The sequence below is a fragment of the Phascolarctos cinereus genome, unplaced genomic scaffold, assembly GCF_003287225.1.
Source record: "Phascolarctos cinereus isolate Bilbo 61053 unplaced genomic scaffold, phaCin_HiC Scaffold_5;HRSCAF=322, whole genome shotgun sequence".
Taxonomy (NCBI): domain Eukaryota; kingdom Metazoa; phylum Chordata; class Mammalia; order Diprotodontia; family Phascolarctidae; genus Phascolarctos; species Phascolarctos cinereus.
In genome coordinates, this window is record NW_027555958.1 from 155,284,437 (window position 1) to 155,300,194 (window position 15,758).

The 15,758-nt window shown below is 38.1% G+C and overlaps 1 protein-coding gene across 3 annotated transcripts in view; it reads left to right on the forward strand.

Annotated features, from left to right (window-relative positions):
- Nucleotides 1–3,399, forward strand: part of ATG5 (autophagy related 5) — a 137,327-nt gene extending 133,928 nt beyond the window's left edge. For all 3 annotated transcript variants that reach the window (XM_020976929.2, XM_020976930.2, XM_020976931.2), the window contains one exon: nucleotides 1,181–3,399. In XM_020976929.2, coding sequence (XP_020832588.1) covers nucleotides 1,181–1,317 — 137 coding nt within the window. In that variant the 3' untranslated portion in view covers nucleotides 1,318–3,399. The remainder of the gene's footprint in view (nucleotides 1–1,180) is intronic.
- Nucleotides 3,400–15,758: the final 12,359 nt, after the last annotated feature.

The following is a 15,758-nucleotide window of genomic DNA, read 5'->3' on the forward strand; positions in this document are numbered from 1 at the left end:
CCATTTTTGTGGTCAGCCTCAAAGCCTTGGAGCAGTGTTTCCTAGCGAGTTAATCTGGCATAGTGGAAAGCACGTTGGATTTGGAGCCAAAAGACCAGGGTTCATGACCTAGATCTACCACTTACTAATCATGTTAACATGGACAGATCACTTAAGCCACACTCACTTGGTCTGTAAATAGAGATAACAGTTGTTTTACCTACTTACCTGACAGGATTGTTATGAGAAAACATTTTGTAAACTGTCAAAGTACAGTATAAATTTGAGTAGCTATTATTTGTCTTAAGAGAAGGCACCAAATTTTTTAAATTATATTATCTATCATCTGTACCCATATTTTTATCCATACCTAACTGTGATACTTAATTTCAGCAGAAATATATATATATATGTTTTCTTTGAGCACTACTAAATGAATAGGAAATCCACAAGAAGTTTATAGTTTCAAAGGGGTGTTGACATGTAGATAGATAAATATATGTAGCAGAAAAGCACTGTGGCATACAAAACCAAAAAGCATCAATGAAACTTTATTTTAGAAAACAAACTACACGCACATATATGCATATATTTCCCATTAATAATCAGAATTCATTTTAACCTTCAAGTTTCTGTCTTAGGTAAGAAGTACTGCTGCATTTCAACTTTCTCCGTGTCCACATGGTAAAGTGTACTGAGTGCACAGGGGAGAACTAGAAGTGGGCGTCAAAAACATAAAACCATCATGTGTCAAAACTCCCAAACAGCTAAAAATCCCTGACTCAGACACTTAGTTCTAGATATCTCTTATTTTAATATTTATAGTAGCAGGTGTTTTTAGGTGTAACTGACACAAATTAGGTCGATGAATATAAAGGTCTATTTTCTTCTCTATGGTTTCATTAACGTCAGTCTTCAGTGAGCCTAGTAATTAAGAAAGAACTAATACTTTCACATACAATAACAGAATTTTTAATCAGGATTCATTTTAACCCTCAAGTTTCTGTTTTAAGTAGTATAAGCACTACACCATTTCAACTTTCTCCACGTCCACACTTCCTGCCCTATAGACACGTCATGTTGAAAGATGTAAAAATCCATTTGATTCACTGTTTTCAGAAAGCGTTCAGTTGTGTTTATAGGTAAACATTTTGACCGTCCTAATTTTTTGTTTATTGTTGGATTTCTTTCTTGGAATTAGATGGGGTAAAGAAGAATCAAATTATGATTCATGGAATTGAACCAATGTTGGAGACACCTTTGCAGTGGCTAAGTGAACATCTCAGCTACCCTGATAATTTTCTTCATATTAGTATCATACCCCAACCAACAGATTGAAGGAGAGCCTGTATTCACCTAAAAAAGAATGAGCATCACCCTTAAACTGGATCAACCAGAGCATGTCAACCTTTTCCTTAAGTCGGGTTTGGTGGAGGCAACCTGACCAGAAAAACCTCCTTGCTGCAATGCAAGCCAGACAGGAAAAAAAGATCCCATGGCCAGATAAGGGCAGTTGGGCTGGCCTTACTCTGCATCACCACTGCTTTCCTCCACTGCCGTCATTAAACCTCAGTTGCAACATGAAAGACTTTACAGGACCACTGCAAGTCTTCTGTTTTCTTGTAAAATATAATGAAGCTGAAACTCAGCCTGAGAAGCAGATGGAAATATGTGCCACTTGAATTGTATTTCTGATTAACAAATAAACAAGGGTATTTCCTAATGTGACCATCTTTGAACTTTAGATAGAGGGAGTGGAAACATTGGTTTAATTTTCAAGAGAATTAGACTTAAGAAAGTAAAAAAGAAATTCTGTTATCAATAACTTGCAGTAATTTTTTGTAAAAGATCAGATTACAGTAAACCCATCTTTCCTTAATAAGAATTTCCTATGTTTACAGTATGTATTGGTATGCAAACGATCTTTTAACTTTGATAATCAGCAGTGAGATTTTTAAATAAAACCTCTAAACATGTTTTGTCATTTAATAACACGTACAATTTTGTCGCTTTCAAATATTTTCTGACTTGTATATAGCAGATCACTGTTTATACTGTATGTGTTACCATTCAATGGCATGGTGATAGGCTGGGACAACTTGTCTGTTAGAGAATTTCTTGCTGCCAGTTTTTAAATCTTTATGTGAAAATATTTTCTTTAGTTGATAACACCATACAACAATGTTAAAGTTTATCATTACTATTTTATTTAACCCCTTAGGCTGAGTCCATCACATTTTGGTATGATCAGCAGATGCATTGGATACTTTGGCCTACTGGAAAGCTCATTCTTTTCCAGGCTAGTATTTACCCTGTCTCTGACTATAATGTTTTTAATGTTGTCCCCTGGCAGTCAGCTTGTAAAGTTTAAACATGACATATCCTTCCTTGCAGTAGCTTTCCCTTTACTTTACCAGTTATATTCAGAGGTTACTGTCACTCTCCTTCAACATTTTTGTGCATTACAGTTTCTTGTGGACTTACCTTGCTGGGTTCACTATGTCAACTCATCTGAGTTTGCTAGAACTTAGCATTGCAGCAGGAATGGTATTAAATTCCATGACAAAGCAGAAATATTTCCCATTTTCCAAATGTATCAATGTTGATTGAAAGTTCCACTAGCACTCATTGCTCCTTTTTCTTTTTCCTCTTTCATGTCTTCACAGTAGCAGCTGTCTAATCAATAGCAAAATCAGTCAAAGAAAAGGGAAAAAATTGTACTCTGTTGAACAGATATAGTGAAGATCCAAAAGCAGAAACAGTGGTGCCATAATAACCAGAGCAAAACGGCAAATAGATAATGATTAGCTGATGTAAATTAAGGAGGAAATGATGTTAGAGTAAGGGTGAAGAAGAATAACATTACCCAAGTTACTTACAAATGAAAGGATGAAAAGTCTAAAAAACATCATTGATTTGTCTTTATCACAAAAGAAGAGGTTAGTCCAAAGATGATCACTCACATTAGATGTGTTTATCCTTCTCAGTTTGGGGGTTTACCCCATAATGACAGACTGAGCTTCATGAGCAAAAGGGTCAGAATGCATGGACTATTTCTAAACCACAGCAAGGAGAGAAAATACTTTGCAGAAAGTGGTGGTGTCATTCTCCACTGATGAGACTAATTTAAGATCTCAGACAGTGGGCTCATGTGAGCTTAAAAAAAAAAAGCCTTACTCTAAGATTTGAAAGTAAGTTTTACCAAGCCTTTTCCCTTTAAAAAAAAAATTTTTTTTGGTTTATTATACCAGCAATCTAAATGTGTTGTTCTCTTCTCTAGTCCTATAATCCTTTATAAGCCAAGTCTCTGTTGCCCAGTGGTGGAACAAAGACAGAAATTAGTGCTTGACTTAAATATCTATTTTTGTTTCTTTTTATTTGACTATTTAAATTTTATGGTTTATTAAAAAATCAAATAAAGCTGGAGTCTGTCTTTATTGTCTAGAAGTTAAACTGAACATTGCCTAGAGCACATCAGCTATTGGGGGAGGGAGAGAGGGAACCACCTCATTTTTACAGACTGCCTATCATAAAATAAAATATTCACAGAAAAATAAGAAAGACATGAGAGAGAAAATCATAAAACTGTAATTACATAAAAGAATTGTGAAAGGCTACAAATCTCAACATGTTTATTTTATAATAGATTTTTTTCCCCTCCCTTGGCTCCAAAGTCTAGAAGAGTATCAATCAAAGAAAAAAATACTTTGCACTGTTTTTCCCTAGGTAATTTTTATTAAATTTTGTACCTACTCACTGTACAAAAGAAAATGCATTTTTAGAAAGTTGACATTGTTGAATAGGAAATGCACTAAATTGGTGCTCATTTCTCATGGTTTTTAGAAAGATACAAGCTAAAAGTAATAACATGCTCAAAGGTGGGTTAAAGCAGGGTGGTGAGCAAAGCTCAGGATGTTGAGCTTAGAAAAAATACTCAGGGGTCACATCAAAGAGAAGACTTTCTCTGAAATCTGAAGACTCTCCAGATATTTGAAGGGCTGTCATGTAAAAGAGGGGGATTAGACTTCATCCACGTGGCCCCAGTGGGCAGAATAGGGAAGTAATGGGTAGAAATTGCAAAGGGATAGATTTGGGGCTCAATGTGGAGTAGAGGAGTAGAACCTCTGAATAATTTCTATCCAGAACTAGAATGGAGTGCTTTGGGAGGTGGTGAATGCCCCCATCACTGGGGGGTTTCAAGCAAAATCCAGATACCCACTTGGGGATTTTGCAGAAGGGATTTCTGTTTGGGTACAGGTTATACTGACTGACCTTTGAGTTCCTGTCCAATTCTACAGTTAAATTATTTTGATGTGTCTAAAAACTTTTAAGTACCTAAAGAGCAAAAGCTGCCCTAATACAGCCCAGTTAGCTCCTTTGTTTTTGTGGTTCAGTGTGTTCTACTGATTCTTCTAAGAGTGTCTAAAAGTCAGTCCAGTGACATGTTTATCAACTGAATTAAAGATAAGGCCCACTAATGAAGTGGATCAATGTTGGGATTGATTTTATGATATACGCTAGTTCACTGAAGAGCAGATCATTTTTTGATGAAATATATTGCAGCTGTTGTATGATGCTAACTTTTAATGGTTAATCTCCTTGTGGCACATTTATATTTTATATGCTACTTGAGGTAACTTTTCCTTCCGTTCAGTGTTTGGTTTATGTGGGTCATGCCAGAGACTGACAGTCTCACTTTTTATTTCTTGAGCTAGTGATATTTTGGTCTGAGGTAAATTGGTTTTCCTGTCAGATATGCCAACATATTAGAAACAAGTACCTGTTGCAAAGTGTGAAATGAAAAAAATTGAAGCACAATTATACTTAGGTAAGTTTTGATCTACTCCAAAGGTTTTATAATTGAGACAAAGATGAATTTTCATACTTGTTTAACTTTTGAAGCTTCTCAAAAGTTTAAATATTTTTCTAAATTCATGCATCTTTTGGACTACTTTTTTTTTGGTTGGACTTAAGTGATTTCATGCATTTTTAGAACTAATAAGTACACAGCATTTTTTTTTCAGGCAGTTGAGATTAAGTGACTTGCCTAGAGTCACACAGCTTGTGTCTGAGATCAGATTTAAATTCAGGTCCTCCTGACTCCAGGGCTGGTGCTCTATCCACTATACCACCTAGCTGCCCCAAGTACACAGCATTTTAAACAAGAGTCTTTCTCAGCTGCATTGACATTGCAACAGATGAATGGTTGACATGATGATTAGCTTAAACTATAAACAATTTTGAGTTTCCAAAAGTTGCAAAAGACCTTACAAGAAGGTCCTTCTTTATTATCTCCAAAATGTGCCCCCCCCAATATGTTCCAAAAGGCAAATCATACTATATTTCTAAGATAAACTAATAAGAAATATAGGAGGTATGGTGTGGATAAGGATTCATATGCTAGATTTCAGATTAGGGCCAGAATTGTATATTTGGGTGTGTAAACCAGAGGCTGCTCATATTTAGGATCAGAGGATGGGTCTAAAAGACTGGTAAACAAATCCAGAAGGAGGGGAGATTTTGGAATGGGGAAATGAATGTCAAAAGCAATCTTTATTACAGTCAATTAGCTTCGAGTTGCAGCCTCCTTTTTCAAAAGGAAATAGAGCATCAATGGTAAAATTTTTGTTTGGAAAAGATGATGACAGATCTTAGGGGAAAGGGGAAAGGGGAGGGTGGGGTGGAAAGCAATACAGCAAAGTATTTTGGGGAACAGACTAGCGTGATACCCAGCTGATGGTCACTTGCTCAAATCATACTTCGATTCATCACCATTACATGATGGATGTTTGCTGAAGTCTGCATTCATTTCAGTTGTAACCCCAACCACAGCTTCTACCTTTTGTTTCAACAATACTAATTTTAAAAAACCCATAAAATCAGTCTTATTTGACATGAGTAGCTTGGGCCATATATTTTGTCTGACCTTTTCATAGATGAGTAATCTATGTCTGAATATTGCCTCTCAGACTTTATTTCTGAGTAGTACAAAGCATTTTTAGTTAGAGAGTCTTGTTTAGAATGGTAAGCAAGATTATATAAAGTTTATAGCAAGGCTTTACCAAACCGTTTCAAGGGAATGTTTCACTTTTTCTGTTATTTTTAAATTGAGAAGAAAAAAACATTTAAATTGAAAAGAGTATACTTTTAAATTTTAGCTTTTTCACCTTTTGTTGTTAATTGCCTGATACAGTACCATATTATTGGCTAATTCTATCAAACCTTACTTTAAATGATTCAGTGGAAGGAGATATTTACCTGCTTTACACACATCCTTGAAAGCTATTTGTTTATATTGCAACATCCTTGAAAGATATTAATGACTCAAGTTGGAAAAGTACAGTCATGGAGAGTTGGAAGAAACCATAGAAGCCCAATGGTCCAACTATGCACCCAGTGCAAGAATCCTTTCTTCAATACCCTTACCAGGTAGTCATCCAACCTCTGCCAAGTGCCAAGGAAGGGCATGCTCATTGTTTGAATGTTCATTATGTTGAGTCAAAATCTATCACCCCATAACTTCTGTCCATTAATCCTAATTCTCTTACCTGAAGCAATATATAATTGACATCCCTCTTCCACATGGCAATCTTTCAAATATTTAAAGGCATCTGTCATAGCCTTGCTATGTATTTTCTTTCTGGCCAGACGTTTTCAGTTCATCCAGCTGTATTCCTCATAATGTAATTTTCAGGTCCTTTATGATTCCATTGGTCTCTTATTACTTCCTTGATTCCCAAATTTAAAGCTATGCTACAACCCTCCCTAGCATTTCCAGCATCCTTTGGCATCTGGGTCTATCTTTATAGAAGGTCAAGTTCAACATGGCCAAAGGTGGACTCATCACTCCTTCCCCTCCACCCCCACCAAAAAAAAAACACCTTGTATTTTTGCCTAACTTTTCTAGTTTTGTTGATGGCATGCCCATTCTTCAGAAAGACAGGCATAAAATTTTGGGGTCTTCAATCAGTTGTCAGGTTCTGTTGATTCTACTCTGGCAGTATCAATGGATGTGCCCATTACCACTGCAGCCACTAAAGACAGTCCTCCCTTGACCTTTTGTAATCAATAACCTCCTACCAGGGCTTCTTGCCCTCAGTTACTGCTCTCCGGTTCATCCCTCACACTGTCAAAATGTCTCCCTAGTACACCTGTCTTATCCTGTCCCTCCTCAGAAACCCGAAATCAAATTTGCCTATCAAATCAAGTCTATTTCTCACATTCTGGTTCTATTTCTGATGAAGTCTCTTTCTGGCATTCTAGACCTTCCACAATCCAACCTAAACTTACCTTAACCAACACAACCCCTTTTCCTTCACATATTCTATATTCAGCCAACCTAGTCTACTCAGTATGCTTCATTCTCAGTCTTTCCTTTTACTGTTTCCACCCATTTGCTTATGCTACCATGCATGTGTGAATGGACTTACCCTAACTCTTCCCATCAAAATCTGTTTCTTCAGGGTCCACCTTGGATGCTACCTCATCCATGAAGCCCTTCCCAATTATTCCTTCACACACCAGTCCCCTCGCTGCCCCAAATCTCTTTTCTCAGATTTCTTCTGGTGATTTATCTAGTCCTCTCATTCAATAGTCGTGTTCCGCCTTGTATCCTAAATTACTGCAACACATGCCTAATTCCCTTAGTTTGTGAGTGCTTTAGAATGCAGACTCTGTTTTACCTAATTTACGTATCTTTAGCTCATCGCAAAGGGCCATGAATGTAGTAGGCACTTGATGAACATTTGTTGAGGGGCAGGTAGAAGTGGTGCAGTAGACAGAGCACCAGCCCTGGAGTCAGGAGGACCTGAGTTCAAATGTAGCCTCAGACACTGGACACTAGCTGTGTGAACCTGGGCAAGTCATTCAACCCCCACTGCCAGCCCCAAAAAAACCCAAAAGATGTTGAACTGGATTTTTTTTGAAACCTCAAGTACTCAGAACAATATTACAAATGTCTATCTAGGAGGCAGGAGGATAAGTGGGCAACATACACTGGGACTATAGTCTGTGGTCTCAAATATTATAATTCTATTAATACAGCCTAAGATTACAACAGATTTTCCAGTAGCCTTTTTTTTTCTTTTAAATAAGGTAATAACTTTAATAGACAACAATCTCAGAGAGGAGACTTACTCTAGTCAACAAGTTAGGTAGCAGAGTCCAGATTCGAACCAAGGTCCTTTGACTCCAGGAAGGAAGGAAACAAGTGCTTACTATGTACCGGGCACTGTGCTAAGAATTTTTAAAATGTCTCATTTATTTAATCATTAAATGTATTAATTAAATTAATCATTAGTTATTAAAATTATATCATCTAATCTTCATGACAACCCTGGGATATAGGTGCTATAATTACCCCTATTTTATAGATGAAGAGACTGAGGCTAACAGAGATTAGGTGACTTACCCAGGGTCAGACAGCTAGTAGTAAGGCTGAATCTGAACTAAGATCTTCCCAGTTCCCAATTCTAGGCCCAGCACTCTAGTCATTGTACCACTCAGCTGCCTCTGAATTTGTAATTCCACTAGCTACTTCCTGATGTGAGAGTTCTCTTTAAGGACTGATAACACGCAGTCACATAGTCCTATCCTAGAGGCAGTTAACAATCAAACACAGAAATGGCCACAGACAATGGCTGGAGTCCCAAATGGTATAGCTTTGTGTAGTACACTGGTATATAAGCAATGGGAAATATTTCTAATTTATCCAGAATAACACGCACTTCCTGAACCTTTCCTTCCGCTCTTCCCAACACACATTTTCTTTGTTGCTAGGATGCTAAAAGCTGGAATCCACCATGAAAGAATAATCACAGAGAAAAGCCTTTACATGTAGTTAGATGCCAATGTACATACATTGTCAACTTGTACTCAAACTAAACACATAAATCAATAAGCATTTATTAAGTGCTACTGTGCTAAAAAATGGGGATACAGGCAAAAGGCTGTCCCTGTCATAGGGAGCTCACAGTCAAATGGGGGACACAACATGTAAACAATAATGTATACACCCTCCTTCCTAACCTTCCCATTCACACATATTCAATAAGCCACATCTAATCTACATTTTATGGGGGTCACAGATAAAATTTATTACCTTGTTAGCAAGCCTTTTTCTGAGTCTTAAATTATAGGACAGCTCAAACCTTTCAGCTTTAAGTCATTCATTCTTGCTCTGTCCAATATTTTCTCTCCTTTCACCATAATGTTATTGGTATTATCAAGTAATATTGAAAACACTTCTTAATCTGATGTACTGCAATAACCATGTGCCACAGTGAAACTAAGATTAGAATGACACCATTTTCAGGTAATGGAGAATATGTCAAATGTTCCTAAAGAACATTGCTGTGACATGGAGGCAACCCATAAGAGGTGAAGAAGAATCAGGTCAAAGGAAGAAGCCATAAGCCAAGAAAGACCTAGCAGGAATAGGGTCAGTACTTAAGGAGTCATGGAAAGGATGGGAGCATGAACCACAGATCCAACCCAGAGGCCTTTGTCCATAGTGATTCACCATTTCAGCTGGGGTCTGCCACACCCATAAAAATAACCTTTAGGAAGCCATGACAAGGCAAACTGTTGAATGGTACTCTCAACCTTTGCCTGTGACCCTGACACTTGACACATACAACATCAGTAGTCAATAATCAGCAGGTGGCACAGTGGTTAGAGTGCTGAACTTGGAGTCAGGAAGACCTGAGTTCAAATGCAGACTTAGACACTAGCTGTGTGTCCCTAGGCAAGTCACTTAACTTCTTTCTGCCTCAGTTTCCTCATCTGTATAATGGGAATAATAATAATACTACTCACCTTCCAAGACTGTTGTGTGGATCAGATGAGGTATTTATATAGCCCTTTGCAAACTTTAAAATTCTGACTAAATAGTAGCTATTATTAGCATAAATTAGAATATACAGCATTCACTCAGTGCATATTAAGTGCCTACTACTGCAAGGCTGGCGGGTAACTTCTCAGTGCCCCCAGGCAAGTATTGCAGAACCGTTGGGTCTACCTTGGTAGATGAAGCTTCTTCAGTGAGAGGTCCCTATACCAATGAAATCATGGGTTTGGATCAAAAACAACAAACAAAAGTTAATGAACTGAGAGAAAGTCAGGAAGAGTAATTAGAAAGGGAGACACAATGACATTGGTTTAAGAGTTGAGATGGAGGTGCTGGCAGAAAATTCAGGTGAAAATGCTACATCTTCAGGGGAAAGAACTGGATATGGGCTAAGAGATCATTTAGTCAGAGTTTTAAAGTTTGTAAAGGATTTTATAAATACCTCATTTGATCCACACAACAAATGTTTTTCTTGTTAATTCTCTAACTTCAAATACCTGCTTAAAAAAAATAAAAAAATAAAAATAAGGGGGTACAGACAAATGAGGTCTACACTCTCTTCCAGTTCTAAATCCTTTGGGCTGGTGTCATGGCTTAGTGTAGATCAATCTCTCAGTGATAAAAGAAATTGTGTTTACTTTGTTCACAAAGAGTAGCACAGTCATCTGGGTATTACTCTGCCTTCCATTTTAATTCACCAGAAGGTTTTTATGGCCATTGAATTGAAAGGTAGGGTTTGGCCTTGACCTTGAAATGAGATTTGTTGGAGAAAAGACTTTACACTATTACCAGGTATTTGAAGTTAGAGAATTAACAAGAAAAACATTGTTTCACAGATGCACTGATTTTAAATGACCCACTGTTTAAAAATGTGCATCATAAATCTTAACCCATTTCAGAGCTAAATGAAAGCATCCATTACCTTATCAGAAGACATTGGATTTCTGGATTATGTCCCTGGATATTTGAAAATAGGGCCAAGTAGGATGTTACCCTGCCACTATGCACATCTATGATGAACTTCCAATCAATTACATATTTAATCAAATTCATTAAAGCTTGTTGATGTAGAAAGCAAGAAAGAGATCTGTAAAATATTTCCTTACAAATTCATCATGTTAAATCTACTTGGGATCAGTTTTGCAATTAGATTTACATTATATCTTTCCTTCAGAAAGCCAGAATATATACTATTCTATGCACTTTTTTATCTGCCTCTATGAAACTCTACAAGCAGAAATGGCACACCTATGAACAAATGACAGAAACTTTCCATTGCTTCTGGAAAGAGTCACCAACTCATTTGATTGTCTGTGTTAAGTTGCTGTGACAGTTTTATGGTGAAGCCAATTTGAGGATAGTTAATACTTGGATATAAGGTCTCAAAAAATAAAGCAGAAGCAAAGCCTTTTATACGTAAAAGCAGGATTAAGTCTCCCAGAGGAATGTATTTCAGTAGTATTTGCCACATTCATGATTTCCTTCTTCTTGAACTTTTTTTTCCAGAAAGTTAAACTCAAGTAAATTGGTTTAGCATCTGGAAACAGGAAGGAAAAGGCAGAGGCTAGAAAGGGAATTCAGCAGACACCTTAATGGTGTCTTTAGACTTCAGGAGATAATTGCACATTAAGAATGTTCTGTGTACCTCAACTCCTTCATTTGATAGTCCTCAACACCCACAAAGTTCTTGCTCCCTCACGGGGCCACTGCATGTTAAGTGAACAAGAACCAAGAGAGGGCACTGCCTCTGCCTTTAAGGGCTTGTGATCTAAAAACACATGTCTCACCTAGTTAAGGCAAATCAGTCGACCAATAAACATGTATTGAGCACCTACTGTGTGCTAGGAGCTGAAGAATACTAGCTCACATGGAGCTTATACTCCAGTGGGGAAGACAAGCACGTATAAAAGTATATACAAAAATATAAGGAGAACAAATGTAAATACAAATTACAAGGCACTTGGGGGAGAGAATAGACATTGATGTAGTGCCCACTATGTACCAGGTACTTTTTTCCTCTCCCTACAAATATCTCATTTGGTCCTCACAACAATTCTGTGAGCTAGGTGCTATTATTACCCTCATTTGATAATTAAGGACACTGAGGCAAACAGGTTAAGTGACTCATAGCTAGTGTCTGAGACCAGATTTGAAGTCAGATCTTCCTGGTTCTGGGCCCAGTGTGCTCTATCCACTGTGCCACCAGCTGCCTCCAGGCACTAAATTTGGTTTCAGCTGCAGGTCCTGATGGAAAAGTCCCATGGTCCTTAGGGTACAGCAACAAAGCATGTTGCTTCTTTTTATAATGTTACTATTCCCAGAGCTCCTGAGTTCAGGGTCCTAGACTGTCACCATTAGAGTCCAAGGGGAGATGGTGGTCAAGGTGGTAGTGGTGGTTTGACTAGCCTGGCACATGCTGCTGCTTCCTGTCTCTCCCTCAGGAGAGGGTTTGCCTGCCCTGTATTTAGCAAGTGGTTGACTTATTGATGGGGATGGCTCTCTCCTCCACAGTTTTTTCCTGAGAGGGCTAGTCTGGAAACAACAATGATGGAGGAGGCATACTGCCCAGCATTCCTATACCTATATGTCTGTTGGTTGAAGTTTGTCAGCAGCTCTCATTGGTAGTGATGAGGAAGGCAGGCCCCATCTCTAAAAATGATTTCTACCCTCAATGATGGCTATCGGGGCTGAGCTGGAAAAAGACCTGGGAGCTTGGGGGGCATTGCTCTTTTCAAGGGTCATAGGCTGTCCCTGTTAGGATCTGAAGAGATCCTATATGTCTTATAAAAGCAAGTTGGGGAGGAGAGAATGATAGTGAGCCAGGTACTGAATTCTTTAACAAAGAAAGTTGACCCAGAAAACAGTAGACAACAGCCTCCATGATTTGGATTGGGTGGAAAATTTTGATTGAGTAGACTTCAAAGTTAGAAGATCTACTAGCTGCACCAACAAACAGGGGCCAAACCCATGCAAAGGAAATGGCCTATTTGTAGATAAGGTTCTTGAATTCTAAATCAACAATTCAGACCTAACTCAATGTAGAAAAAATACATAGGGCCACTCAAAATCAACCAAAATGTCCAATTACTTTAAGAAAAGTGCTTTAGCAACACCGTTAGTATAAAGTTGTGCAATATAAATATAATATATCATATTAAAAATATAACATATTACATTATATATAATACATATTATATATTATATTATATTATATACAATGTTACAATATTACAAGAGTCTAGTATATTACTTGTACAATATAATATGAAATTATATAATATTGCAATATTATACAATAAGTACAATGTTATACTCAAGCTGAAAGACATCAAAAGATACTTGTGAGAAACTCAGCTTTTAAAAACTTATTTCTTATGTCTTAAGTAGACATAAGAAAGAAAGCAACACTTGTCTACGCTTGGGCTGGGGTTTGTTTGGCCTGGTTATCTGAGGTCAGAGACAATATTCTTAGTGCTTTTCATAGGATCATAGGATATAGAGCTGGATATGGGCTTAGGTATCATCTTGCTTCAGTGATTTCATTTTACAGGTAGGGAAACCGAAGCTCAGGTAAAATGACTTGCCCAAGTTCACACAGTGCCATTTCCTTATTTAAAGAAATTGAATTTTCAATTTATGTTTCTGGATATCCAAAAACAGAAAATAAGGCCAGAGCAAGAGGTCTTTCTGCCAATAGGAACATCTCACATACTGATTAATTACATATTTAATGAATTGCTTGAAAGCTTGTTGATCTAGAGAGCAACAAAGTAGAATTAGTCTGTCGTGTTGAATCTGCTTGGGACCAGTTTTGTAATTAGATTTACATTGATATCTTTCCAAAGCCAGAATAAATATTATTCTATTCATTTTTCCAACATGTGATAGCATTCTCAAGGCACTTGGGAGGGTGGCTTCTGCTTATAGAAGAGGACTCAGGGAGGTGGCATAGGACTTCTCCCACTTTTCATGGGTCCTATCTGAATCCCCTCCACTTGAGGGCATGACTAACTCTGTCCCTTGTGTCTAGGAAAGCTGAATTCAGCTATTCTCACTAGGCTGAAATGGGCTTATCACCTTTGAGGAACAGCTTGAACTGCCTAGCCTGACACTAGCTAGACAGAAATCTAAGCAAGTGCCTAACACATTGCAGGCTCGCTTCACAGAGCAGAGCACAAAAGTCTATTGAAAGCAGCAGATGTTAAGTAGGAATAAGGGGAAGAGAATACGTATTTATATAGCACCTACTTTGCAGTAGGTACTGTGCTTTATACAAATATCACCTTGTCTGATCCCCCAAACAATCCTGTGAGGTAGTTGCCATTATTATCTACATTTTTAAGAAACAGAGGCAGACAGAGTGACCTCAGAGGGCATGTAGTTTAACCCACCTCATTTTGTAGATGAAGAAACTGAGGAAAAGTGAATGTATGAAACAGAAAATTGAGATAGAATGAAAACTAGATTTCTCATACTCTAAAGTCAAAGAAAGAGAAAGATTAAATTTTGCATTTGTTAAAAGCACTTATTGTCAGGGGACCTGGGTTCAAATCTTGCCTCTTCCATGTACTGCCTGTGTGACCTTGGACAAATCTCTTAACTCCTGGGCCTTGCCTCATCTGTAAAATGAAGGCATTGAATGGACTGACTTCTAGATGCCTTCCAAAGCTAAATCTGGGATCCTCTGAATAAGAGGAAGAGGAAAAGAAAAGGGAAAAGGATAGCTTTATTATATTTTTTAAGCTGTATCATGAAGGTCAACCTTTGTTTCCATCCAATTATCTCTCACTTTGTAAAGTCCACTGGAAGGCATTCATGAGTTGAGGTAGGAGATGTTGCATTTTTGTAACAACCCATAAATTTTACTTTTTTTTTTAAAGACTGGGTGTCACCCAGGCTAGAAGTTGAAAGGCCATTTGTGGGCCCTATCTTACCATCGATCAGCATCGATCTGCTCCACTTTTGACCTAGGCTGGTTTGTCCATCTTTAGGCAACCTAGCGGCTCTGGATCCTAAGGGCGGCTCACAGGCTGATAGTATCGAGGCCAACTTAGTGCACATCCCAGATAAGCTTAGCCTAAGATTTGCCAACCTCAGCCTCCCTGGTAGATGAGATTATAGGTGTGAACCAACTTCATTTTACACTTCTAAAGTAGTTCTCTTTAAAGTAGGGCAGCTAGGTGGCCCAGTGGATAGTCAGGAAGATCTCAGTTCAGATCTGGCTTCACTAGCTGTGTGGGAGTTTGGGGCAACTAGCTGTTCAATTAGGAGGAAAAAAATCCCTCCAATATGTCCATCCTCTCTCCTCCAAAAAAAGGTTTGTGTAGTGGTAAGAGCTGGATTTGGAATCAGAGGACCTCAGTTCAAATTAGACCTCTGCCCACTTACCACCTGTGCCATCTTTGAACAAGTCATCTACCTCCTTTGGACTTCAATTTCCTCATCTGCAAAATGGCACTAAATGACTTCTTGGGTCTCTTTCAGTCTTTAATCTAATATCCCATGATCTTGCTGGTATAGCTTGTGGTTAGAAAGTACCCTCTTCTTCCCTACTCTCCATCCCCTAAACCCCCATGGATAATGGGACAACCTTTCCATTTAAACGTTAACTCGATTCACACACAAATGTATAAAGCACCTGAAGTCGTGCTTTCTCTGAGGCTAGAATGTCTTCATCCAGCAGGCCCTTTTTTAATGACCTGGAATGATTTCCTGCCTTTCTGCCTAATAACACTGACAGGCAGTGCAAGTGAGTTTCAGGTAAGGAAGACTGGATTTGGAGTCAGAGGACCTGGGTTTGAATTCTGACTCTGTCCATTACTTCCTATGTGACCTTAGACAAATGATTTCACCCCCTCTGTGCCCTGATTTCCTGTGAAATGAGGAGTTTGGACATGGTGGCCCCTTCCAGCTCTAAATCTATGATCCCAGA